Source organism: Cetorhinus maximus, chromosome 16, assembly GCF_964194155.1.
Source record: "Cetorhinus maximus chromosome 16, sCetMax3.hap1.1, whole genome shotgun sequence".
In the NCBI taxonomy this organism is placed as follows: domain Eukaryota; kingdom Metazoa; phylum Chordata; class Chondrichthyes; order Lamniformes; family Cetorhinidae; genus Cetorhinus; species Cetorhinus maximus.
In genome coordinates, this window is record NC_135894.1 from 96,664,992 (window position 1) to 96,692,863 (window position 27,872).

A 27,872-nucleotide genomic window follows, 5' to 3' on the forward strand; every position below is an offset into this window, starting at 1 on the left:
CAAATGACAACCCAGTGATCATCACCACCACATCATGTTGCTTTTGGCTGTTTGGTTGGTTCTCAAGTAGCTTCACTTTCTATCTGCTGGTCTGAATAGAAGTTACTAATCCTAAAAACATTTCTGTTTTTCCTTTCAATTTATTTTTCTGCAATTCGTTACAGCAAGCCCTGCTCCCACCCCAGATATCATTTTTAAAATCCAGCCATTTAGCATTTATTTTTGCTATTTAACAGTTCAACACCTTATATAGGAGAGAATCTACATAAGTATCAGTATTATTCACCCCTTTAACCCTTTTAATCCCTGAGCATAATGTACCCAATAGTGATTACATTGCATTTTATTATAGGGCATGCATTTTGACAGCGGTTTAACCAATAAGCATTAACCGTTTACAGACGAAATTGGTGTAATATTTAACACGGAATTAGTAACCCAGAGGCCTGGACTAATAATTTTGAGAACATGAGTACCAATTTCAGCATGATACTGGAGAACCTGAATTTGATTTAAAATTAAAATCTGGAAATTAAAAGCAATTTGGTGGCAGTCAAAGTGACCATGAAGCTATGGGACCAAACTGGTTCACTAGTGGTCTTTAGGGAAGGTTTGACCCAGCCTGACCAATATGTGAACCCAGCACCACGTCAGTGCAGTTTACTGTTATATGCGCACTAAAGTGGGCTAGCAAAGGAAACTGGGGATGGGCAATAAATCCTGGCCTTACCAGTGAAACCCAGAAATGGAGAATTAATATTAAAAAAGATATTAAAGACTCTTAGAAATTCAGAAGGAATTTAAGAGCCTTAGCTCAGACTTGTCCTCACAGCAAAAAGCTGGGTACACATGCCCAGTAAATTTGGTTTCAAATGTGTGCAAATGTGTCAGTGTGTCAGTGACCTGGAAAAATGACACAGTCCCAGTATCATAGTCCAACTGAACTCGAATCCTGCTGACGGAGTGTTTCAGTGGTAGGTGTACAAACTTTTTATTATGATAGGCTGACAAAGTACTAATGCAGAAATGCAAGCACCAGGCTTTTGTGGTTTTGCGAAGATCAGAATCGCAGCCCATCTTTGGTATACCCCCATATGCAATCCCTATTTCCCACCAGTTGCCACTGGTTTCCACGTCCCAGGAATGGCACCCCCAGAAGAAATTCTGGGCGCAGAGGACTTGAGAATGGGTTTTAAACCTCATTGGGTTTCTTGGGTAGGGCTGTTCCTGATATCTGTGCATCACTGATCGCAGGTCATCAGACAGAATCAAGTGCCTGTTGGCAGTCTTTGGATCCAGGGTCAGCCTTGGAAATTCTGCTGGAGAGGAAAGGAAAGGGTTTGTCACATTAATGATTGACAGCGGCAGGGTAAGGTTGACAGCATTTTCAGATAAAGCACCACAGAACCTCCCACACTGTATTCTAGACACGTCGCATGGATATCCATCAAGCAGAATCCATGGGGCTGAATTTTGCCGTCGGCGAGCAGGGGGCGGGGCCCGCTCGCCGACATGTAAAATGATGCCCGGTGTCGTCAGGCGGAACTCCCAATATCACCGCGCCCCATTTAAATTTTCAGGAAGGCGGGCCCACAGCAAAATCAGCTGTGCGTCCACCGACCTGTCAATGGCATCAATTGGCCATTGACAGGATCATTGAAACAATTAAAGGACCTGCCCGTCCAACCTTAAGGCTGGCGGGCAGGCCAGGAGCCCCAGCAGGGAATAGAAAAAACACGAAACCTCATCCAGCGGCAGGACGAGGTTCCATGCAGGGATTTAAACAGTTTAATAAAGTTTTAGTGTAATTTATGAACATGTCCCATCTCATGTGACATTGTCACATGAGGGGGCCATGTTAAGGATTTTTTTCTTTTTCTATTTTTAACGTTTTTAAAAGTGTCAGCGATCTCCCTGAGGCTGCACTTAGCCTCAGGGAGATGTGTGCTCTTTAGTGCGCATGCGGGAAAGAGCGCACTCTCGCTTTTGGGGAAATCCCCCCCCCCCCCACCGCCCGCATAGCGCTTCCCGTCGGACGTCACGCTGGGTGGGCCTTCATTGGCCCGCCCACGTAAAATGGCAGCGGGGCCCGCTTCTCCGGCGGGGATCAGCTCCCCTGCCCGCCGGAGATTGGGTCGGTCCCGCCCGCCCAACAGGCAGATAATTCTGCCCATGGTGATTGGTGTCTGCATTGCGTTGCTGGACAGTCAGTGCAAACACTAATAATTAAGTTTGTTCATACTTTGTCGCAAATTGGAAAATTCAAATGAGCTTATTTTTAAATGTAAATGGAAAGCCGCCCAGAATAATTAATCAGGCCACTTTTATCATTTTTCAAAGGGGCCCCAAATATTGCATCTTTGCTCATGTTATTTGGAGGAGGAAGAAAAGAATGAGGAGGAACAACAAAAGGGGGAGAGGACGGTCAGGCAGCATAGAAAGAATCTGCCTGAAACCCACAGGAGCCCGTCATCCTCTACAACAACATCCTGTTTATATAGTGTTGCTATTGCTGCAAGACTACCTTCATTCAATGGAGCCGTAATTATTGGAATATGAGCTCCGACAAAGAAACATGAGGCGTTTTCTTCACTTGTTATTTTGCTAAAGGGAGAATAATTGCAATCATATGATACTTTTCAAAGCTTCTCAAATACCCAAAGTGTTTCAGGGTCAGTGAGGTACACTTGAAGCCTAGGCACAAGAAACGCTGCAGTCGACGTGTGTACAGAAAAGACCTTGAGGGTCAAGCGTTAGCCAAAGAATGTAGGGAGCACCCCTTGCTCTTTTTCAAGTAAGGCTGAGAAATGATTAACAGCTTTCACGCTTTCAGACGTCTACTTCTATAGGCTAAGCCAACCATGCACTTGTACTTGCATTAAACGTTTGGGCTGCACCTTAGGGCAAGTGGCCACCTGTTATAGAGCTTCCTCCTTTCCAAAAAATTCCACCAATGCTGCTAAAATGTTGTCAGTTAGGTGAGTTCACAGCCAATTAGACTTATTTTTGTTTTACCGTGGGAGATAAAAAATTGTCTTGGGCAAGAGCTTAATTTTAGATCAGTGAGGCTGGGTTCTTAACCAAAGATGCTCGTTTGTTTGCAAGTCTCCCTCCAAACTCTTAACTTATTGTCAGCTAATTGGTTAATGTGTTGACCCCTATCTGCTTGTTGCATAGTCTATCAGAACCGATAAGTGCACGGCAAGGACACAAACTTAGCAATTTAGAGGGAAGGGAGAAAATATCAAGCATGAGAGTTTAAGCAGTTCATTATTGCCACAGATTGTGACTTCAGAAGCATCCTTAAACTTTGCATCATTATATGGAATGTTGGCACAGGCAGTGAGTGCATTGAGCTCAGCTAATAATGGACAAATCAATTCTATTTCATTTTGTTTCATTTGAAAGCGGGGATGGGGGGGGAGGGGTTGATTTTAATTTTACATAATTGTTTGATAAAGTGCCACATAGCATGTTACCAGCAAAGTTGAGCCACAGGGAATAAAAGGGTCAGTGGCAGCATGGATATGAAGCTGGGTGAGTGACAGGAAACAGAGAGTGGTGGTGAATGGTTGTTTCATGAACTGGAGGAAGGTATATGGTGGGGTTCCCCAGCTGTCAGTGTTAGGACCACTGCTTTAAAGGCAAGAAATTTCTGGTATGTATTAATAGCCTAGACTTGGGTGTACAGAGCACACTTTCACACTTTGCAGATGGCACAAAACTTGGAAGAATTGTGAATTGTGAGGAGGGATATTAAGGCTTCAAGAGGACATAGCCAGCCTGATGGAATTGGTGGACACAAGACAGATAAAATTTAATGCAGAGAGGCGTGAAATGATACGTTTTGGTAGGAGGAATGAGGAGAGGTAATATAAAATAAAGGTCACAATTCTAAAAGGGAACAGCAAAAGAGACCTGGGATGTTAAATGCATAAACCATTGACGATGGCAGGGAAGATTGAGAAAATCATTAAAAAGGCATACGGGATCCTGGGTTTTATACATAGGGGCATAGAGTACAAAAGCAAGGATGTTATGACAAACCTTTATAAAGCACTGGTTCAGCCTCAGTTGGGGTATTATGTCCAATTCCTGCATCATTTTAAGAAGGATGTGAAGGCTTCGGAGAGGATGCAGGAAAGGTTTTTTTTTTTCTCTTTATTCTTCTATGATGTGAGGGAGTCCCTGGCAAAGTCGGCATTTGTTGCCCATGCCAAATTACCCTTGAGCTGAACATTTCAGAGAACAGTTAAGAGTCAACTACATTTACAAGAATGATTCTGGGGATGAGTGACTTCAGTTAAGTGGACAGATTGAAGAAGTTAGGGCTCTTCTCCTTAGAGAAGAACATGTTGAGAGGAGATTTGATGGGGGTAGTCAAAGTCCTGAGGGGTCCAGAGAGAGTAAATGGAGTGACGCTGTTTCCAATGGTGGAATGTTGAAGACAGATTTAAGGTGGTCAGCAAAAGAAGCTATGGTGGCACGAGGAAAAATCTTTTCATGCAGTGAGTGGCTAGAATCTGGCAAGTGCTGCCTGAGAGTGTGGCGGACACAGATTTAAACAATGGCATTCGAAAGGGCATTGAACAAGCATCTGAAGAGAAAAATTGGGTTATGGGAAAGAGCGGGAGAGTGGGACTAGCTGAAATGCTCTTGCAGAGAGCCAGCACTGACATGATGGGCTGAATGGCCTCCTTCTGTGTTGTAACCATTCTATGATTCTATGATAAAGGCAGCTGGGAAATGGAGATATAAGTTTTAGAAAGTAAATGGAACATCTTGGGGCAGGTTGAGTTTAAATGGACTTCCAAACAAACCATTATAGTTCAGCGAAAGCCTCTTCTCACCAACCCTGGCTGAAAAGCCTTGTTATTAACTTAGGAGAACAATCCAGGTGGTTAACAACTTATTTTTAGCTATATAATTAAACTGAAGCAATACTTGTTCCTGACAAGTACATTTCTTTTACGTTTTAGTTTTCTAACACAGTTACAGATCTTTATGTCTAATGATTCTCAAAATAAGGTTTAAAGTTTGCAAACAAGGAAAACTATTCTCTTGCTTCTAAATATGCTTAAAATCCTAATGCAGTCAGGGGCATTGCTCCTTTGACCCCTACCTGAGTGGGCCATTCAGCACCTCTGAGTCTGGATGCCAGATGCAGATTCCTGACACCTGGCAAGTTCTGGAGAGGCTATTTTTCAAAATGTAAATGTCATCTCTGGTGAAATTCTCTGGCATGTGTTTGATGTAAGTATTTAACTCTGTGGCTCCTTTACAAGCGCAGGATTCTCATGTTGATAACTCTCATTGTTAATCTGCTGATCAGATATATAAACTGGGGCCGGTAAGATCTTCGACGCAAGGAGCCAAGTGTAAGATCAGGGAGCACATTGGGTTCCCTAGATAAATGCAGAACCTAAGCTGAGAATCTCATCGGTGCTGCATGTCGTCTTAGTGTGTGTGGCAGTTTTTGTTTCCAGGTATGAGTTTTAGATATACCCAAAAATTACATAGAAAACTGGTTCATAAACTAGCCAGCCTGAGCATTTACAAATCAAAAGCTTAGCAGAGAAAGGGCACATTAGAAAATTCAGACCATTTGTTGTGTGGGAGTTGGTGAGGATTTTGTATTGTGCAAATGCGATTATTAACCAGTTATGTGGAATTCTAACTATCTTGGACTTCAATCCACCCACACTGAACCTGTAGTCATTTCCCTTCATGTTCAAATAAAAATGATGGGTTAACCAATTCAACTATCCTATTTCTCTAACAGAGTATTGCACATTATAGTTTACAGGTTATAGGAATATTATGCACCTGGCTGGCTGCCTAACCTACTGGCAACAACACTTCAGTGTGTTTATTGCATCAGAACAGGGAGAGCGACCGGTCAGCTTTTAGAATCTGTTTCCCCATTCAATTAGATCTCCGCTGATTTGTATCTTAACTCCATCTATTCACCTTCACCCTGTATCCCTTAATACCCAACAAAAATCTGTCAATCTCACTTTTAAGTTTACAGTTGGCCGCTAGCTTCAACAGGTTTTTGGGGAGAGACAGTCCCAGATTCCCACTCCCCTTTGTGTGAAGAAGTGCTCCCTCCCTGAATGGTTTAGCTCTAAATTTAAAGTTATCCCACCAGGATAAATATTTTTTCTACACCTATCAACCCCTTTGATCATCATAAACACATCAATTAGATCACCCCTTAACCTTCTTTTTTTTCAAGGGAATACAAGCTTAGTATTTTAGTCTAATTTAACTCTTTCAGCTCTGGTATTATTGTGAAGATGAAGAGGGCTGGACAAGATATCAACGTAGTCGCTAATTTATTTCACTGGAACAGTTTGGAATTAACGTCCTGTTTGCATCACCAGGCATCACTGCACTAAGAGCTAATCACCACAGTTAAAGGGATGCTTCATGCTTTATTAATCTTTCAGTATGTTTTCAGAGGGTCCCCCAGATCGTTAAACAAAATGCAGAACTTGGGCTGCGTTGACTGGATCTTAAATGTGACCAGTTAACAATTGTATTTAAGCATCCCTGCACAATTGCTTTTTTTTTCAGCCTGCTGTGTTCACATTCTGGAGTAAGTGCATTTACCAAACAGTGAGATCTGGAACAATTTGTGTAATGTGCACCCACCTGAATTAGGAAAAAAAATGTGCCTCACTGTAAAGAAAAGAGTTAGTAAAGGAGAATCATTCCTTCCCCACATGATCTTCTTTCAGTAATATAAACACACCTTTTGATTCTCTTAATGATCTTTTCAATACATAAGCTTTCGGGCTGCCAACCCATGGACTGGCTGCAACCAACTTTTGTGCTAACATTGGTCTTGTAGAGAACTTGGATCTGGTTTCTATTAGGCGACAGTTCTTGATGACAGCTGTCAATGCAAACAAGGAATAGAACAAGAGAATTCAGGTTAACAGAGTGTAAGGGGACTGCGAGGAGGTCTTGTGGTGCAATGGTAGTGGCCCTCCCTCTGGGCCAGACACTCCAGATCCAAGTCCCACTTCAGGGCTTGATGGCCGTGGAAGGTGCATTCATAACGTGGCCGAATAGGTTGAGTATCAGCCTGTAAACTCTTCCAATATTCCTGATGGCAGGCGGTAAGAGCAGGAGAGTTTCCCGGTCAGCTATACCGCAGAAAGCAACAGCAAACCACTGCAGTATTTTGCCAAACGTTAAGCATGAACCAGCCCAATGGGAGTCCATGGTTACCAATACCCTCTTAGGACATGGTACCTGGAGGAGATGGGGGATTAGAGCCAGTGACAGAGTGTGTGCAATGGACAGTGACAGCAGTGTGGATAAAAAAGTGACATTGAAGGTGTGTGAACTACAGACAGAAAAGCAGACAATTTGGGGACAACAGACTGTGACAGAGACAATGTAAATACAACAAGCAGAGACACAGACAGTGTGGGAACAAGAGACTTTGATACAGACAGTGTGGGGACAACAGACTGTGACACAGACAGTGTGGGGACAAGAGACTGTGATACAGACAGTGTGGGGACAAGAGACTGTGATACAGACAGTGTGGGGACAAGAGACTGTGATACAGACAGTGTGGTGGGAGAACAGACTGTGAGACAGAGCCCTGAAGTTTACCCTTGGCAGGCACACGTGATCGGCGGGGTCAGGAGCAGCCAGGAAACAGGCCCCTGACCGCAATTTCACCCTGGCTGGCCAATTAACGGCCAGCCAGCGTGAAACACGCGCTGAAGAGCTCAGCGCTGCCAAGATGGGATTGGGAAGCGAGTGGGTGGGTGATGAGGTCACCGTGGGGACAGGTGAGCGCTTCGAGAGAGCTCCCTGAAGGCAGACAGCTATCTCGGGGAGCTGCAGACCCGCAAATAATGAAATGAAGCACTAAAAAGCTGCAAAGAAATGACCATGCATCACAGTCAAGCACCTGAAAGCATAGCCTCATTAAACTGCTGTCCCCAGGTATTTCTTTTTATTTTATTTCCTAACGGAGATTTCATCCCACCCTTGGATGAGGATTCATACAAAATGCAAAGGCCTTTTGGCCGAATCGCTTGTCCGCCAACCATAAGGTTGGACAGGCCACGAAAAATTGCAGAAAATTTGCCGTTGATGGGCTTAATCCCCACTTGATTGTCGGATGGCGCACTTCGGACTTGTACACACGGCCGCCGAGTGAAATATCACGCAAAAGCGCGATGACGTTGGAACACTCGCCTGACATCATCTCGCACGATTTCATACCCGATCGGGTCAGGCACACACCCGTCCGTAAGGCATAAAATTCTGCCCTCAGTGTGGGGACAACAGACCGTGACACAGACAGTGTGGGGACAACAGACCGTGACACAGACAGTGTGGGGACAACAGACCGTGACACAGACAATGTGGGGACAACAAACCGTGACACAGACAGTGTGGGCACAACAGACCGTGACACAGACAGTGTGGGAGCAACAGACCGTGACACAGACAGTGTGGGGGCAACAGACCGTGACACAGACAGTGTGGGGGCAACAGACCGTGACACAGACAGTGTGGGGGCCACAGACCGTGACACAGACAGTGTGGGGGCAACAGACCGTGACACAGACAGTGTGGGGGCAACAGACCGTGACACAGACAGTGTGGGGACAACAGACCGTGACACAGACAGTGTGGGGACAACAGACCGTGACACAGACAGTGTGGGGACAACAGACTGTGACACAGACAGTGTGGAAACATCAGACTGTGACACAGACAGTGTGGGGACAACAGACTGTGATACAGAGAGTGTGGGGACAACAGACCGTGACACAGACAGTGTGGGGACAACAGACTGTGACACAGACAGTGTGGAAACATCAGACTGTGACACAGACAGTGTGGGGACAACAGACTGTGATACAGAGAGTGTGGGGACAACAGACCGTGACACAGACAGTATGGGGACAACAGACCGTGACACAGACAGTGTGGGGACAACAGACTGTGACACAGACAGTGTGGAAACATCAGACTGTGACACAGACAGTGTGGGAACAACAGACTGTGATACAGAGAGTGTGGGGACAACAGACTGTGACACAGAAGGTGTTGGGGCAACAGACTGTGACACAGACAGTGTGGGAACAACAGACTGTGACACAGACAGTGTGGAAACATCAGACTGTGACACAGACAGTGTGGGGACAACAGACTGTGATACAAAGAGTGTGGGGACAACAGACTGTGACACAGAAGGTGTTGGGGCAACAGACTGTGACACAGACAGTATGGGGACAACAGACTATGACACAGACAGTGTAGAAACATCAGACTGTGACACAGACAGTGTGGAAACATCAGACTGTGACACAGACAGTGTGGAAACATCAGACTGTGACACAGACAGTGTGGGGACAACAGACTATGATACAGACAGTGTGGGGACAACAGACCATTACACAGACAGTGTGGGGACAACAGACCGTTACACAGACAGTGTGGGGACAACAGACCGTGACACAGACAGTGTGGGGACAACAGACCGTGACACAGACAGTGTGGGGACAACAGACTGTGACACAGACAGTGTGGAAACACCAGACTGTGACACTGACAGTGTGGGGACAACAGACTGTGACACAGACAGTGTGGAAACACCAGACTGTGACACTGACAGTGTGGGAACAAGAGATGTGACACAGACAGTGTGGGGACAACAGACTGTGACACAGACAGTGTGGGGACAACAGACTGTGACACAGACAGTGTGGGGACAACAGACCGTGACACAGACAGTGTGGAAACACCAGACTGTGACACAGACAGTGTGGGGACAAGAGGTGTGACACAGACAGTGTGAGTACAATGGACAAGAAACTGAACTCTCAAATCCCTGGCATGTGACCCCACTTGCCCCTCTATTTTATTATTATTGGCTCACCTTGTGTGCAAGTTTTCACTTTACCCACCTGAGACGTTCTTCCGAAATTGAGCATAACCTTGGGGTTCTGCAGTGGAGTCTTTTACCAAAGACATTTCAAATTCATTTTTCCCTTTCAAGATATTGCCTATGGAAGATGCCACAAGATGTTTTTTTTTTAAAAAAAAGAGCACAAACATTTGAAATAATAATGCATACACTGGGCTGCAAAACCAGGGTCCACCTTCCCTGCACTGAGGACTTCCTGCTGAGCCTTGGCTGAGGGCAAAAGAGAGGATGCTGCTTTGCAACATGTGTTTTATAAATGAATGTGCTTGAGAGTGCTTTATGTGGAATCCAGGACCCAGTCCACAGAAACAACATCATCAATTTATCATTTGACTTGCAGGTGGGGGAAAGTCAGCCAGTGCTCAGTACTGGCAGCAGTTAAAGGTTATGGCATGAACTCACATCACAAAGGAATGGTTCAATGCTCGAAACGTGTCAGCAACATGTAACTGCAAATTCCCCGCTCAACCATACAGTAACCTTAGACACCGAGTACAGTTTATGATACTGTTAATTAAACAAAGCCTGGCTCATGCTGAGGTCTAGCGAGAGTGAGAAACTTAAAGAAATTAACACCAGTAAAGAAATAGCAGTGAAGAAATTAGTATGACTAAGTGTTGCTGAAAAAAAGATATTTTATCAAATCTTTTTGTCTGGCACTATCAGGACAGTTGCAAGGATACCAATGTCAAGGGGAACAGGAACTGGTGTATTCTCCATGGCAACGCCTGTACCAATCAGTGTCCACTTGCCAACCAATCAGCATTCTCTTCTCAGACGGTAAAAAGTTGTTGCTTCCCCTGACGTTGGTATTCTTGTGATTGTCCTGATGAGTGCCAGGTGAAAAGCTTGGAGAAAATGCCTTTTTTTCAGCAATGCTCAACTTCTGTACTACAAGATGACTATTAATATGACTAAGTTGTGACAAATCGTCTGGACCTGACAGCCTGTGTGATAGGGTTTTAAAAGAGGGAGCCGCAGAGGCAGTGGTTTGGACCTTCCAGAATTCCTTGGATTCTGTAACAGTCCACAATGCAAGGTAGCAAACATAACCCCGCTGTTTAAGAGAGGAGGAAGAGGGAAAATGGAGAACTATAGGCCAGTTAGCCTGACATCAGTGGTGGGCAACATTCTGGAATCTATTATTAGAGACATGGTAACTGGACAGTTAGCAAATCATCATATGATGAAGCACAGCCAATGTCCGGAATCTTCGGGTCAGCAGGCGGGAGCGGGACCCGCTCGCCAACGCATAAAATGAACCCGCGGTGACATCGGGTGTGTGTCCCGACGTCACCGCGCGTCATTCAGGTCTTCAGTTCAGCGGACGCACACCGGAGTCAGCTGCGCGTCCGCCAAACTGTCAAAGGCCTATTATGGCCACTTAAATATCAATTAAAATAATTAACTGAGCTGCCCATCCAACTTTAAGGTTGGCGGGGGGCAGGCGAAGAGTCCAGGTGGCCTTCGCATTTATCGTGAAACCTCATCCACGGGCGGGAGAGGTTTCAGGAAGGTTTTTAAACTTTAATAAAAAATTTTAATAAGACTCATAGCCATGTATTGAGATGAGGAGAAATTTCTTCACCCAGAGAGTGGTGAGCCTGTGGAATTCGCTACCACAGAAAGTAGTTGAGGCCAAAACATTGTATGATTTCAAGAAGGAGTTAGATATAGCTCTTGGGGCGAAAGGGATGAAAGGATATGGGGAGAAAGCGGGAGCAGGCTATTGAGTTGGATGATCAGCCATGACCATAATGAATGGCAGAGCAGGCTCGAAGGGCCGAATGGCCTACTCCTGCTCCTAGTTTCTATGTTTCTATGTCCCAGCTCATGTGAGACTGTCAGATGAGGGTACGCCTTAAAAAATGTTTTTTTCCTTTATTTAAATTTTTAAAAATCAGACTGATCTTCCTGAGGCAGCTCTGTGCCTTAGGGAGGTTTCTGTGCTCTTTCGCACGCATGTGTAAAAAAGCGCAGGCCCTGACTCAGGCAAACCTCCCTCCCCCCGCCTACACAGGGAATGCTCAGCGCTTCCGTGAAAGATCACAGATTGTCAACTGGTTAATGAACAGAAAACAGAGAGTAGGAAGAAAAGTGACATTTCCAGGTTACCAGTCTATGTCAGTACTCGGGTCTCAGCTATTTACAATCTATATTCATGATTTAGATGAGAGGACTGAGTGTAACATATCCAGATCATATAGAGTTAGGTGGGAAAGTAAGCAATGAGGAAGAGGCAAAGAAGCTGAGGGGTACAGGCAGAAAATGCTGGAAAAACTCAGCAGGTCCGGCAGCACCTATGGAGAGAGAAATAGCGTTAATGTTTTGAGTCCAATATGACTCTTCTTCAGAATTTTGCTTTTATGAGGGATATAGACAGGTTGGGTGAATGGGAAGGAACATGTAGGCGGAATACAATATGGTGAAGTATGAAGTTATCCCGTTAAAAAGCGGAATATTTCTTGAATGGGTGACAGACTGGAAAGTGTTTGGATTCCACAGGACTAGAGTTTCCGTGTACATGATTCACAGAAAGTTAATATGCAGGCACAGCAAGTTTCCGACACCTTAATCATTCACCCCCTGCACCGCTTAGCAGCAGTGTGTACCATCTACAAGATGCACTGCAGTAACTCACCAAGGCTCCTTTGACAGCACCTTCCAAACTAACAACCTCTACCACCTTGAAGGACAAAGGCAGCAGATGCAGGGGAACACCATCGCCTGCAAGTTGTCCTTCAAGCTACACATAATTCTGACTTGGAAAGATATCACCGTTCCTTCACTATCGCTGGGTCAACATCCTGGAACACCCTTCCCAACACCAAGGTGGGTGTACCTACACCACGTGCACTGCAGCGGTTCAAGAAGATGGCTCACCAGCACCTTCTCAAGGGCAATGAGGAATGGACAACAAATGCTGGTGAGGTGAGAGTGATTGCCCTTGACATCAAGGCTGCAATTGACTGAGTGTGGATCAAGGAGTGCTAGCAAAACTGGAGCCAATGGGAATCAGAGGGAAACTCAGAGGAAGATGGTTGTGGTTGTTGGATATCAGTCATCTTAGTTCCAGGACATCACTGCAGGAGTTCCTCAGGGTAGTGTCCTAGGCCCAGCCATCTTCAGCTGCTTCATTAATGACCTTCCTTCCATCATAAGGTCAGAAGTGGGGATGTTCGCTGATGATTGCGCAATGTTCAGCACCATTCACAACTCCTCAGATACTGAAGCAGTCCATGTCCAAATGCAGCAGGACCTGGACAATATCCAGGCTTGGGCTGACAAGTGGCAAGTAACATTCATGCCAAACAAATGCCAGGCAATGACCATCTCCAACAAGAGAAGATCTAATCATCATCCCTTGACATTCAATGGTATTACCATTGCTGAATCCCCCACCATCAATAACCTGGGGGTTACCAGAAACTGAACCATACCAGCCATACAAATACTGTGGCTAGAAGAGCATGTCAGAGACTAGGAATCCTGCAGTGGGTAACTCACCTCTTGACTTCCCAAAGCCTGTCCATGATCTACAAGGCACAATTCAGGAGTGTGATGGAATACTCTCCCCTTGCCTGGATGAGTGTAGCTCTAACACTCCAAAAGTTTGACACCATCCAGGACAAGGCCATCCGCTTGATTCTCACACTATCCACAAACATTAATTCCCTCCACCAGCGACACACAGTAGCAGCATTGTATACCATCTACAAGATGCACTGCAGGGATTCACCAAGGCACCAGCACCTTCCAAGCTCATGACCTCTACCATCTTGAAGGACAAGGGGAGCAGATAGATGGGAACACCACCACCTAGAAGTTCCCCTCCAAGCCCCCCAACATTCTGACTTGGAAATATATCACCGTTCCTTCACTGTCGCTGGGTCAAAATCCTGGAACTCCCTCCCTAACAGCCCTGTGGATGTATCTACACCACATGGACTGCAGCAGTTCAAGAAGGCAGCTCACCAGCATCAGAAAAGTTGTGGCACAGAAAGAGGCCACTCAGCGTCTGCACCGGCCAAAAAACTCTGGACTTGTTCTTGTTCTTCATTGTGTTATTTAGTTAATGCAAAAGTACTTTTTATTTAGTTTAGTGTATTAGTTACCTGTCAATTAATGTTTGATCGATGTTGATTTTAATTTGTTTGCTGCAATAATAATCTTAAAACATGAAATCTTGCCCTTTGATTCTTTCTATCAGTCACTGGGAAATTCACCTCTCTTAAAAAGCAGCCTTGATGATAGCTTTCCCTAAAGGGCATTAGTGAATCAGATGGGTTTTCACAACAATTGGCAATGGTTTCAAGGTCATCATCAGACTTTTCATTGAATTCAAATTTCACCATGGATGGGATTCAAACCCAGAGCATTCTCTGGAACACTAGTCCAGTGGCAACACCACGATGCCACCATCTCCCCTTGCTGGGTAATGGACTGAAGGTAATGAGGACAGGGATGGGCTGAGACAACCAATTGAGATAATAAACCTGATGCAATAATTTCTATACCAGTGTGGCCATGAGTAGGGAGGGTAGGATATTCAAGTGTGTGGAAAGCAGCAGGAGCAGGATAAATAGTGACAATATGAGGGTGATCGAATGTTGATTTATTCATGATCACTGGGGATCACGGTACATTTATTAAGGAGATTGAATGCATTCAGCAATGTCTAGAACAAGGTAGATTGCACCAGGGTGAGGAGTGGGTTTGATACGTGAAATGTACATTTCTCACTCCACTTATCATTATGTTCATCGCCCTGTGGCTGTGTACCTCCTGTGCCTGACTGCATTTTCCTTAGGGTTTTCTTGGATATTCCAAAGTCTCCAAAACTGACACAATAAGTTTTCTGTCAACGCTTAATATGAGAGTAAAACCAGACTTTCTCACCTGTCTGAGTGAGGAGTGGGCTTGCTTGGTTGTTCTGTGCAGGGGGCAGTCTCGATGGATCAGCTGGTCCATTCCTACTTGTTGATTTCATACATGCATGCATTCGTATCAATTCCTCTATGGCCAGGTAGTACTTTTTAGATTTCTCTGTCCTCTCTTTGAGAAGTTGAGATACATTGGACAGGTTCAGGGTGAGCTCTGGAGTAATTAGATATGTGACTTCCTGAATCTCAATAACTCTGTAATGATGGAGAAAAACAGTACTTTAATCCGTGGGAGACTTCAGATAGAAATTCAAGTGTTAGCAAGTGATCACTGCAATTACTAAACCTCCTCTTAAAATCGTCCAGCAAATCATCCTGAAAAGGTCAGAATCCAGGGATCTGCAGTTATCCCTCCAGCCAGCAATGATCTCCACACACTCAGTAAGATCCTAGTTTGCTATTGTTTCAACTCCTTCAGGACTTTCAAAGCAATCTTCATTCCAGCACTGTCCCTCTGTACAAAATTCATCAGCAGTGAAACTGAACTTCAGCACCTCTCTGCAGGAATGCACCAAGTGCAGCTATATGGAAATAATAACATAAGATATAGGAGCAGGAGTAGGCCATTTGGCTCCTCAAGCCTGCCCCGCCATTCAATAAGATCATGGCTGAACTGCCCCAGGCCTCAACTCCTCTGTCATGCCAGCTCCTCATAGCCCTCAACTCCCCAATATTTCAGAAATCTATCTACCTCTTCTTTAAATACTTTCAGTGATCTAGCCTCCCCAACACTCTGGGGTACAAAATTCCAGGCATTCACTACCCTATGAGAAAAGAAATTCCTTCGCATCTCAGTTTTAAATGAGTGTCCCCTTATTCTGTAGCAATTCTTTGAGGAGGTAACAAGCAGGATAGATAAAGGGGAACCAGTAGATGTAACATATTTGGATTTCCAAAAGGCGTTCGATAAGGTACCGCACATAAGGCTACTTAATAAGATAAGAGCCCATGGTGTTGGGGGTAGTATATTAGCATGGATAGAGGTTTGGTTAGCTAATGGAAGACAGAGAGTTGGAATAAGGGGGACATTTTCAAAATGGCAACCTGTAACTAGTGGAGTGCTACAGAGATCAATGCTGGGGCCTCAATTATTTACAATATAAATTAATGACTTGGATGAGGGAAGTGAATGTACTATTGCCAAGCTTGTGGATGACACCAAAATAGGTGGGAAGGCAAGTGGTGAGGATTTCACAAGGAGTTTACAGAGAAATACAGACAGGTTGAGTGAGTGGGCAAAAGCTTGGCAGATGGAATATAATGTGGGAAAATGTGAGGTTATGCACTTTGGCATGAAGAATAGAGGAGCTGAATATTTTTTAAATGGAGAAAGACTGCAGAAAGCTGCAGCACAGAGGGATTTGGGGGTCCTTGTGCATGAATCGCAAAAAGCTAACATACAAGTTCAACAGGTAATAGGGAAGGCAAATGGAATGTTGGCCTTTATTTCAAAGAGAATGGATTATAAAAATAGGGAAGTCTTGCTAAAACTATGCAAGGCACTAGTTAGACCACACCCAGAATACTGTGAACAGTTTTGGTCCCCTTATCTAAGGAAAGATATACTGGCATTGGAGGCAGTCCAGAGAAGGTTCATTCAGTTGATCCCGGGTATGGAGGGATTTTCTTATGAGGAGAGGTTGAGTAGGTTGGGCCTGTACTCATTGGAGTTTAGAAGAATGAGAGGTGACCTTATTGAAACATATAAGATTCTTAGGGGGCTTGAAATGGTACATGCTGAGAGGTTCTTTCCCCTTGTGGGAGAGTCTAGGACCAGAGGGCATAATCTCAGAGTAAAGGGACGCTCCTTTAAAACAGAGATGAGGAAGAATTTCTTCTCTCAGAGGGTAGTCAATCTGTGGAATTCTTTACCGCAGAGGGCTATAGAGGCTGGGTCGTTCAGTATATTCAAGACTGAGATAGACAGATTTTTAATCAGTAAGGGAATCAGTGGTTATGGGGAAAAGTCAGGAAAGTGGAGATGAGGATTATCAGATCAGCCATGATCTCATTGAATGGCAGAGCAGACTCGATGGACTAAATGGCCTACTTCTGCTCCCACGTCTTATGGGCATATAGTTCGAGATTCTCACACTAGTGGAAACATCTTCTCAACATCTACCCTGTCAAGCCCCCTCATAATCTTGTGCGTTTAAATAAGATCACCACTCATTATTCTAAACTCTAATGAATAAAGGCCTAACCTGTTTAGCCGTTCTTGATAAGTCAACCCCTTCATCCCAGGAATCAGCCTAGTGAATCTCTTTTCAATGGCCTCCAATGCCAATATATCCTTTCTTAAATCAGGGACCAAAACTGTACACAGTACTCTAGGTGCGGCCTCACCAACACCCTGTACAGTTGTAACAAGACTTCCCTATTTTTAAACTCCAATCCCCTAGCAATACACATCAAAATTCCAATTGCCTTCTTAATTACTTGCTGCACCTGCATGCTAACTTTTTGTGTTTCATGCACAAGAACACCCAGATCCCTCTGTGCTGCACTTTTTTGGAGTCTCTCTCCATTTAAATTATACATTTTAAAAGTTTAAGTTTTTTTTAAGTTTAAGTATTAAATAAGTAAGCACTGGATCAGCAGATATTTCCCACAAATAACTTGGAAATATGAAGCTATTGCCTTCAGTTTCGCCACAAACTGCATTCCTTAGCCACAATTCCATCCTTCCCCAAGGGAACTGTCAGAGAATGAGCCACACTGTTAGCAACTTTGATGCTGTATTTGACCCAAGATCAGCAGCTATCCACACATCAGCTCCATCGACAAGACCACCTAATCCACAACATCACCCAACTCTGCCCTGCCTCAACTCATCTGCTATTGAAACTCTCATCCGTGCCTTTGTTAGGACTCTTAGCTCGAGCACCATTCACACATCAACACTGTGCTCGCTGGCTTACATTGGCTCCTGGTCAGGCAACGTCTTAATTTTATAATTCTTAGCCTTGTTTTGATATCCCTCCATGGCCCAATTCATCCCTATCTCAGTAGCCTCCATTCCTACAAGCCTTCGAGACCTCCAACTCCAGCCTCTTAAGCATTCCCAATTTCAAGCACTCTACTATTGGCAGCACTGTCTTCAGCTGACTAGGCTGTAGGCTCTGGTAATCTCTCCCTAAACCTCTCTGCCTCAAACTCCTCCTTTAAGGCACTCCTTAAAACCTACCTCTTTAACCAAGATTTTGATCATGTCTTAATATCTCCTTCTGTGGTTCGATGTTAAATGTTGTTTGTCAACGCTCCTGTGAAGCACCTTGGGATATTGCACTACATTAAAGGTATTATATAAGTCCAAGCGAAGGAGTAGCCTCTCACAAACCCCTATCAAGGGTTGAAATATTTTTTTTCTTATCTCTCAATTCTATCATGATTCTATCACAGCTCAGTGCAACACCTCATTTATAAGATGGCACCTCTGGCAATGTAGCATTCTCTGAGTGTTGCACCAAAGGGTCAATCTACATGGTGTGATTAGAGACCAGCTTCACTGAAAAAGCCTCAAAGCATCCCTGAAGAAATCAAACATCTACTCAAGGGAATCAATCCCTGGCTTGCCGGCAAACATAGGGAAGGTTTATTCTGGAAGGCACCAAAAGCATTGAAGGGCTTAGTCGGGAACATGCAGAGGTGAAGTCAAGGGGTAAAAGGGAGCACACAAACCTCCAAACACCCCATCTACCAGCCCCTGCAGGCACCACCTGGCACATATGTGGCAGAGTCTGCAGACTGTGCAATGGACTTATCAGCCATTTCAGAACCCATTGAACTGGAGTGGAAGTAAGTCATTCTCAATCCTAAGGGTCTGCCTCAGGGCTACGCTGATCAGCATTCCTCCCCTTGCCCCTCCCCCTTCCCCAACACACAACTTTCTGAATCAGATGAGACACCATCAGCTGAGCCACATTGGAATGCCGTGAAGGTGTAATAAGGTGCTATCTAAATTGAAGCTCTTTGTTTACAAGTCACTGCAAGTTTCTCTTTTACTTATGGCAGATAACGGGTTACTGAGAAGTGAAAGGGACAAGTGCAAAAGCTCACGTCAGTCTCATTTCCCTATAGACTGCCTCCAGTGGTGATGCTCCAAATCAGCAAACTGAGCTATATTGTCGGGGGTGGCTTACAGCATGGTCTCCCGAACTTTAATTTTTCTCCTAGATACTAATGAAGATTCCCAACAGTAGCGGAAATCAACCTACCTGGAAAGGAGCTCCTTAGAATTCTGCAAATAAGAAGAGAGGAGGTCAAAGCATTGAATTAACAAATCAGCACATTGTCAAATGAAACAAAATTGAATGCTCATTAATGTAAAGGGTTGAGTGTCTGGTGGCATTTAGAGTGAGTCACAGTCACTGAACAATGAGATATTTCTCTACACGATATTCTGAGGTCAGGTGTGAGGCTGCAGCAACAATGTTGGGGACAGAAACAAAGTGCTTATAATTAAGCCTCAGTGCCGGCCCTATTCATCATAAAATCACAAGATGGTTATAGATATTCTCCCATGTTAGCTCATTCATCTAAAAACACACTAAAGTTGCAGCATCCAATTGATTATGAAATGATGCAAAATTGTTTTTCCATGATCCCTCACTGCCTGAAGAACAATTTCACACCGTCAGTCCTAAATATATCTATTATTTGCTTGAAATTTGGGTCCTTTGGATTTAAAGTAATTTGCGGGCCTTACCTTTTCCACAGCGTTTTGTAACTCCCTCCGCGCTGAAACATCTGTAAAGTCACAACCATTATCCTCTGTGGACATGTTGCATTATGTCCCCTCGTTCTCCTCAACCTTGCTGCAGTCTGTGACGTATGGGGAGAGTTTTCTCCCCGTCAGCTGGGCCGGTCGGGAGCGGGCGCGTAGCCAATCACCGCCCGCAATCAGCTGCGTGCCGCCATTTTACGTGGGCGGGCCAATGAAGACCCACCCAGCGTGGCGTGCGCCCAGTCGCACTCAGCGATACCTGTGGGGGCATGGGGATGAGGGAGAGTCGGGGACTGCGCTCTTTCGCACATGTAAAGATCATTTACGCGTGTCCCCTCATGTGACAGTGTCACATGAGCTGGGACACGTTTATGAAATGTTCGAAAAATATTAATTTAATAAACCCTTCATGAAACCTCATGATGAGGTTTCATGAAAAATGCGAAGGCCGCTTGGGTTCTTGGCCTCCCACCCCCACCCCCCCGGCCAACCTTAAGGTTGGACAGGCAGCCCTGTCAATTTGTTTAATTGGTTTGTAAATGGCCTTAACAGACCTTTGACAGATCGGTGGGCAAGCAGCTGACTCCGGCGCCCGCCTGCTAATTGAAAGATCGGAATGATGCGCGGTGACGTCGAGACTGCGCGTCATTTTACGTGTCGGTTTGCAGGGCCCGCCCCCGCACACTGACCAGAAAATGCTGGCCATATTTTACCACACTATCGTCCTCCAACATTTCTTCATTCAGCATCTGCGATGGGCTTCATAGTAGAAGATCTTCATGGATGTTTTCTTTACCGTGCTTTCTTATCCAGGGCAAGTTGTTCCAACTTATGAACATCCTTAAATTATCATGTAACATTTGCAAAGAATTGCAAAACATTTTAACCACTTTACTTTAGTACTCCAGCAACCGTAAACATGTTCCTGTTGAATGAAACTCTTCCCAAACTCTTCCCCATTCAGTTGTTCCCAGAGAATCTCCAACAGTGGCCTCTTTTCCCAACCTTACACTCTCACCTCCCAGAGGAGGTGATACCCCAGAGGAGCCATTCTTGTCCTCCTGCTCATCGTCATATAAATACTGCCCTTTTTGATATCATTCATAGGCATGGGAGTCAGCTTTGTATGGTGATGACACACAGGTCTCCCTCTTTCACACTTCTCTCAGCCTCTCCAATGATATCTGATTTCTTATCCATCTTGGAAGAGCTGCAATTTCCTCCAGGTAACCATTGAGATGAGTGCCGCTATCATCCTCATCCCTTGCATCAACACAATGCCTTGGCCACCGATTCCATCCACCTCTCCAGCCTCTGTCTCTAGCTGAACCAAACTGTTTTAAGCATGGACGGCCTTTATGCCCCCAAGCTAACTTTCCAAACCAATTTCCTCTCCATCACAAAGCGCTGTTATATGTAACTCTCTAACATTGCCTGTATCCCCCCCACATCTTAATCCATCTTCCTCTTTAATCCTCATCCAAACATCTGTTGCCTCCAGACTCAATTGCTCCAATGGTCTCCTGCCTGACCTCCCGCGCTCCACACTCAATTAACTTAAGTTCATCCAAAATTCTTCCTCCTATACTGCACTGTGTACCATTCACCCATCACCCACTCCTACAAGATCTATATTGGCTCTTACTTCCCCCAACTCTTCAAATTTTGAATTATCCTCCACCCATGGTCTTTCCCCCTCCTTATCCTCATAATCGCTCCAGCCCTTTTGTGTGCTGAAGTGACACATCGTAGCTATGCCAGCTAATAAAAAAAGGTTTCATCTTCGCTGAGGTAAGGAGGGGAAAATTCAGTCAGGCACCCTACTTATCATTATTATCCATTGCGCAGTTATGGGCATCATACAGAAATAGCCTTGAACTTAATGACGATGGCTATGGCCCCAGTGGCTGGCTGGCTCATTTACAAAAAGAAAGACTTACATTCCTATGGCGCCTTTTGTGACTTCAAGATGTCCCAAAGCGCCTGACAGCCAATGAGATCATTTTGAAGGATGGTCACTGTTGTAATATAGGGAATGAGGAACCAATTTTGTGCAGGTAGTTTTAGTAATGTTAATTGTGGCATAGGGTATTGGCCAGGGCACCAGGGGCAGAATTTTACATCCTGTGGCTGGGTGCGCGCCCGACCCTATCGGGCTTAAGATTGCGCGAGAAGACATCAGGCTAGTGTCCTGACATCATCCCGCGCCCGCACGATATTTTGGTCGGCGGGCACACACAAAAGTTGTAAGCCTGCCCGCCAACAGTGATAAGGGCAACTAAGCCCATTAACGCCGCAATTGACTGCGATGTTTCCTGGTCCACCCTACGGTTGGCTGATGGGCGTGTCGGCTAAGCGGGCTTTGCATTTTTCATGAAACCTCACCCAATGGCGGGATGAGGTTTCCATTATTAAATAATAATAATCTATGGACAGCATTTTTATTACCTATATATGTTCAGGTGCCTGATTGTGATGTTTGGACATTTTTTTCCCTGATCTTCAAAACTTTATTTCATGGTTTTCGGGTCTGCAGCTCCCTGAGGCACCCCACCCGCCGAGCTGAAAATTCAGGCCCAGGAATAAGTCCCCAACTCCTCTGAAAAATAGTGCCATGGGACTTTTTACTTTCACCTGACAGACCAGATGAGACTTCAGTCCAGCATCTCACCTGAAAGATGTCACTTCCAGTAGTGCGGCACTCCCTCAGCACTGCAATGGCGTGTCAGCCAAGATTTTTGTGCTCAAGCCTTTGGAGTGAGGCTTGAACCACAACCTTTTGTTTGTAGCACTCTTTGGCTTGAGTCACAAATTCAACCCTAACTCCAAGACTTCAACACAAAAATCTATGCAAATGCTTTAAAGGGGGCCAATATACAAAAAAAGATTGAATTATACTCATTTGTTCGGAGATCTGGAGAGACACCAGCAGGTTTGGGCACCATACCTCAGGAATGTCATACTGGCCTTGGAGTGGGTCCAGCCAGATTCACCAAAATGATGCCCAGGCTTAGAGGGTTAATTATGAGGGCTGGTTGCATAAACTTTGGCTTTTATTCTCCTGAATATAGAAGATTAAGAAGATTTTCCTATCTGTTCAAGGTGTTTAAAATGTTAAAAAGATTTGACATGGTACATTTGGAGAAATTATTTCCTCTTGTAGTGAATGACAAGATATTATGTAAAAATCTGAGCTAGGCCGTTCTGGAGGGATATCTGGAAGCACTTTTTCACACGCGGGTAACAGAAATCGGGAACTATCACACTCAAAATGCTTGCTAGGCTATTTCAGAGCCAGCCACATTGCTCTGGGTCTGCAGGTGCATGTAAGGATAGCAGATTGTTTTTCTAATAGGTTTGTTCAACAATCTGGTATTTTCAATGAGCCAGAACCTTCGAGGAGTGATAATTAACACGAGTTGGAAGCTGCACGTTTCTCGCCTGATTATCCAGCCCGCGCCGAGTGAGAAACGCGCAGCTCAGCAACTCCGGAGCCCTTTCTGTGCAGGACAGCAGCGTGGGGGAATGTGAAGCCACACACAGCACTAGCTACTGTAAAGCAGGTGAGTTTAAAGGTCCCAGCAACTTTGACAGGAGCGAAGATAAGTGTGAAAGGTAAGTGGCTGAGGGGGTAGGGTGATCAGTTGTGGGGGGGGTTCAGCAGGGGTGGTCGAGGGTGTGGGGGCTTGTAGAGGAATGGTGGGTAGTCTGGGTGTAGGTGTGGTTAGATCGTTGGGTTGGGTTATTAGGGGGAGTAGAGGGGTTGAGTGGTCGGGAATGGGCTGTGGTTGGGGGAGGTAGTCAGGGGGCAGAAGGGTGGTCAGCACCATAGTTACATAGCTACCCAGCAGGTAGAATTAGTTTTAATCCTTTTAAATTTTCCTAGGTGGCTATCCTGGTAAGAGTGTCGGAACCATCTGAAGTTTTATCCTATTGATTCTTACATGGGATGTGGGCGTCTTTAGCAAGGCCAGCATTTGTTACCCATCCCTAAATGCGCTTGAACTGAGTGGCTTGCTCAACCATTTCAGAGGACAGTTGAGAGTCAACCACATTGCTGTGGGTCTGGAGTCATATGTAGGCCAGACCAGACAATGATGCAGATTTCCTCCCCTAAATTACATTAGTGAACCAGATGGGTTTTTACAACAATCAATGATAGTTTCATGACCACCATTATTGAGACCAGCTTTCAATTCCAGACTTAATTAATCAAATTTAAATTCCACCAGCTGCCATGGTGGGATTTGAACCCATGTTCCGCCCAGAGGATTAGTTAGTTATCTGGATTGCTAGTCCAGTGAGTTACCATTACATCACCGTCTCCCCCGTTTAAGTTTCCGATTTAAATCAGGGTTTCGTAAATCAGGTGCAGGGTAATTGCCCATCGGAAGTTTAAACTTCCCGGGCAATTCCCGTTTCAGTCCTTGCGTGGTTCTCCTGGAGCACCCCTGCGCATTTTCTGAGGTACCTCCAGGGTACAACCACCAGCCCCTTCTTGCTTCAGGTCCAGCCCGAAGAGATAAAACTGACTTAATTTTAACTGATTATTCGTGACCATTCCTGTCTGAGGCACCAACGCCTCCATAAAAATAAGAACCTCAAAAATAATTCCTGCAAGATGAAATATTTGAGAGGTGTCCCAAGGACAAAACAATGTGTGAAATAAAGGGAGTTGCTTTCATTCATATGCTTGGGTTGACATTGATGATAGATTGTCTCTGAGACTACACTAGATTAATATCAGTGACTTCGGGAATAGAGGCTGAAAGCAAAAGAGAAACAGGACTGGTGTACCTGAATAGAGTAGAGAGAGTCTCCTTGCATCAGATCCCGTGCTTCATCTTCTATTAATGTAATCTGCTCCATCACCTTGTTTAGTGCGTCTGAATAGTTCCGAATCTGTGAGAGCACCCGACGCTCCTCCTGATCGATGAGTTTCAGTACGTCCTTTTCATCTTCTTCCAACTGTTTGCTCGATTCAGAGAACTTCTTCGACAGGCTTCCTTTCAGCTCATTGACGAGTGTCTAAAAACCCAAGCCACACTCTTATGACAAACAGTTCAGACACAGGCGCTGTGTAGGTCTAGGGTAATATGTTTTGTACAAATTGCGGATCACAGTTGGAAGAACAGATTGGCATATTGGCGATTTAGCCCTCCTCGAGATGGGAATTCTGGAACAGGGATCTTAAAGCACAAAATGACCATGTTGTGGTAGAGACAAGGTGAAGCTTTGTAGACCTGCACTGCTACCCACACATTACTGTGTCAGGCTTCACGTGAAGACTGAACCCCCCCAAGAGGAAATGCCTTGCACTATTTGATACAAACCCCTAGAGTGTCTCATAGCTTTGTAACACGCTCCCATCTGCCTGCTGTTCCATATCTAACAAACCACAACAACGACTTATATTTATATTGGCTTTAATGTAATGAAACTTCCCCAGGCGCTTCACAGGAATATCATAAAATAAAACATGACACTGAGTCACACAAGGAGATTTTAGGCCAGGTGACCAAAAGTTTGTTCAAAGAAAATGGTTTTGAGGCTGGTCTTAAAGGAGGAAAGTGAGGTAGAGAGACGGAGAGTTGTAGGGAGGAAATTCCAGAGCTTGGGACCAAGGCAATGAAGGCACGGCCACCAATAATGGAGCAATTGTAATTGGGGATGCACAAGAGGCCAGAGTTAGAGAAGCGCAGATATCTCAGAGGCTTGTGGGTGGAGGAGGTAACAGAGATAGAGATGGGAAGATCATGCAGGGATTTGAAAACAAGGATGAGAATTTTAAAGTCAAGGCATTGCTTAACTGGGAGCCAATGTAGGTCAGTGAGCGCAGGGAAGATAGAGGAATAGGACTTGCTGTGAATTATGACACGGGCAGCAGAATTTTGGATGACCTCAAGGTTATAGAGGGTAGAATGTGTGAGAGCAAACAAGAAAGCATTGGAATAAAGGACATTTAGTAGATTTATTGGACATTTGCTAATCTGTAACAGGACCAACCAGATTCCTAAGGAGTGTTTGTGAGGTGGGTATTTACTCAGCATATCTCATCACACAATAGCTTCTACCTTTATTTCGGCTTCTGATTTCTCCAAGTCCTGCTGTTTAATGGAATAATTCTGTTGAAGTCTCCAAAGGTTCTCAACTTCAATTTTCAATTCTTCCTGTGAAAATGATTGAAATATTTCAAATTAGAATTCTGAACCAGGAATTTAAAAGGAAAATGATTCAGTGCCAGCTGAGTGTTGGTAGTAAGTGGCTCAGGAGATGGTCAGCTTCTAGTCGCTGACCAGAAATATTAAAGGTAACTTCATGATCCCAGTGGAGAGAGACTCACTCCCAGGGAGTGGGGAGGGCATTAAATTGAGGCCACAGTGTTTTCACCCTATACCCAACCTGTGCTCTCTATGACTTGCAGGACCCCCTGGGAGTGTGAGAATGTAGAACTATCCCAATTTACTTCTCAGCTTAGAGATTTTTACGGATTGAATGCCCTTTTTCTAATCACACCTTGGGCTGGTTTCTCAGCTGCATTTGAAATGGGTTCAAACTTTTGCAGGTGTAAGTGAAATTCATTTCTGTATTCAGTCTGCAATCCCACAAAGGAGCCTTCTCTCTCCTCGCTGCTGGAAACATTTTTTTTAAATGTTCTTCAAAAGGCAGTACACCATAGAACTGGCCCTGCAAACAACTGGCTGATTACAACTATTCCAAAAGCGAGAGCAAACATGTAAACTTTCCCATGATTGATGATAGCCTCATTTGCCAGACCGTGATCTCCTCCATTCTCATTATATTATGCATTAAAAACTGAAATACGAAGAGTTTGCATTTATTTATCACCTTTAGCAGAGTAAGTCATCCCAAAGCAATTCACAGGAGTGCAATCAGACTAAAATTGACACCAAACCAAAGAATGAGGCATTAAGACAGGTGATCAAAAGATTGGTCAGAGCTAGGTCTTAAGGAGAGACTTAAAGGAGGAGAGAGAGAGAGAGAGAGAGAGAAGAGTGGCAGAGAGGTTTTGAACTTCTGGCTGGTTGGTAATGGTGGGGCACAGGAAGGGGAGAGGGTTATGTACAACAGACCAGAATTGGAGGAACGAAATGCTTAAAATCTACATCCGGTTGATCCATAGCTAAACAAAGAGAAGCCAAGTTAACATCTCCAGCATTATGTTTCAAGATTTGCTTTAGATGATGTAGCTCACTCTTAATCCCCCAGAGACATTTATAGCATAAAACTATTTCTGCTTAAAATGATTGAAACAGCATTTGATAAAGCCAGATAATTTCCTAGAGATATCCTGAGGTCTGGCATAAAAATGGAATAGGAACTTACCTTCATTTCAGCTTCTCTTTCACCTAGTCCCACCATTGTATGGGATTTATGTCTGCCTATTACTCCACATGAAGAACACACACAGACTTCGTCATCAGTACAGAAGAACTCAAGAATCTTCTGATGGTCTGGGCACTTTCTGTGATTAAGGTCAGTCACAGGGTCGACTAGTACATGATCATTAAAGATCTCTTTTGTCAAATGCGGCTTCAAATGCAAGGAACAAAAGGAGGTTTCACATTTCAGACAGGTCTTCACAGCTGGTGACGGACTCTCGATGCAGTGATCACAGGTAACAGTGGGAATGACCCTCTCCAAACTGGGCTTGGGGTTGAATTTCTTGTGACACTGAGGGCAGCTGAACCCATCCTGGTCAACTGCTTGGGTCCAAACACCCTCGATGCACTTGAGGCAGAAGCTGTGCTGGCAGGGCAATGTGACAGGGTCTTTGTACACCTGGAGACACACAGCACAGTTCAACTCCTCTTCTAAAGCTCTGGCCTCCATCCTCCTAAGCTCCCTGAATGAGAGGCTTCACATGGCACAATGAAGAGTATTAAGTAAGTGAAGGGCGTGAAACATTGTACAGAGGGATGGCAATTAATTACTTTCAGTTTCAGCTCTCTCACTGCAGGTTAACCTTTGCATCGAGTCATACCAGTTCAGCAACAAAGGTTCAAGTTCCCAATTTCACAGTTCAGAGCCAGAATGTTGTTAGTAAATATTCATTTGGATCTGTGTTTTTTTCATTCTGTTTTAGAATTTTCAACTGTAGAAACTGTACCAAAAGTGACATTTCAGGAAGGAGTGCAGATTTTTAAAAATGACAAGAATTTCTAATATTCAGTGACAATTGATTAATGCTGCTACAAGTGGCTCATTTTGGATT

The 27,872-nt window shown here is 44.6% G+C and overlaps 1 protein-coding gene across 1 annotated transcript; it reads right to left on the minus strand.

The window, feature by feature from the left end:
• On the minus strand, positions 1-27,547 carry LOC144691841 (E3 ubiquitin/ISG15 ligase TRIM25-like). The gene is made up of 7 exons (XM_078560389.1): positions 26,984-27,547; positions 25,711-25,806; positions 24,434-24,664; positions 19,128-19,150; positions 14,867-15,105; positions 6,758-6,901; positions 1-1,319 (listed from the first exon to the last, which is right to left on the minus strand). The coding sequence occupies exons 1-7, from the start codon at positions 27,488-27,490 to the stop codon at positions 790-792; spliced, it is 1,770 nt and encodes a 589-aa protein (XP_078416515.1). The 5' UTR covers positions 27,491-27,547; the 3' UTR covers positions 1-789.
• Positions 27,548-27,872: the final 325 nt, after the last annotated feature.

Excerpts from the sequence above, each read along its gene's own strand:
- LOC144691841 (XM_078560389.1), bottom strand. The coding sequence starts at position 27,490 with ATGGAGGCCAGAGCTTTAGAAGAGGAGTTGAACTGTGCTGTGTGTCTC. Across the intron at positions 19,151-24,433 it reads ACTCTCTCTACTCTATTCAG|AATTCTAAGGAGCTCCTTTC; the intron begins GTACACCAGTCC and ends TCTTATTTGCAG. Across the intron at positions 15,106-19,127 it reads TCTAAGGAGCTCCTTTCCAG|AGTTATTGAGATTCAGGAAG; the intron begins GTAGGTTGATTT and ends CCATCATTACAG.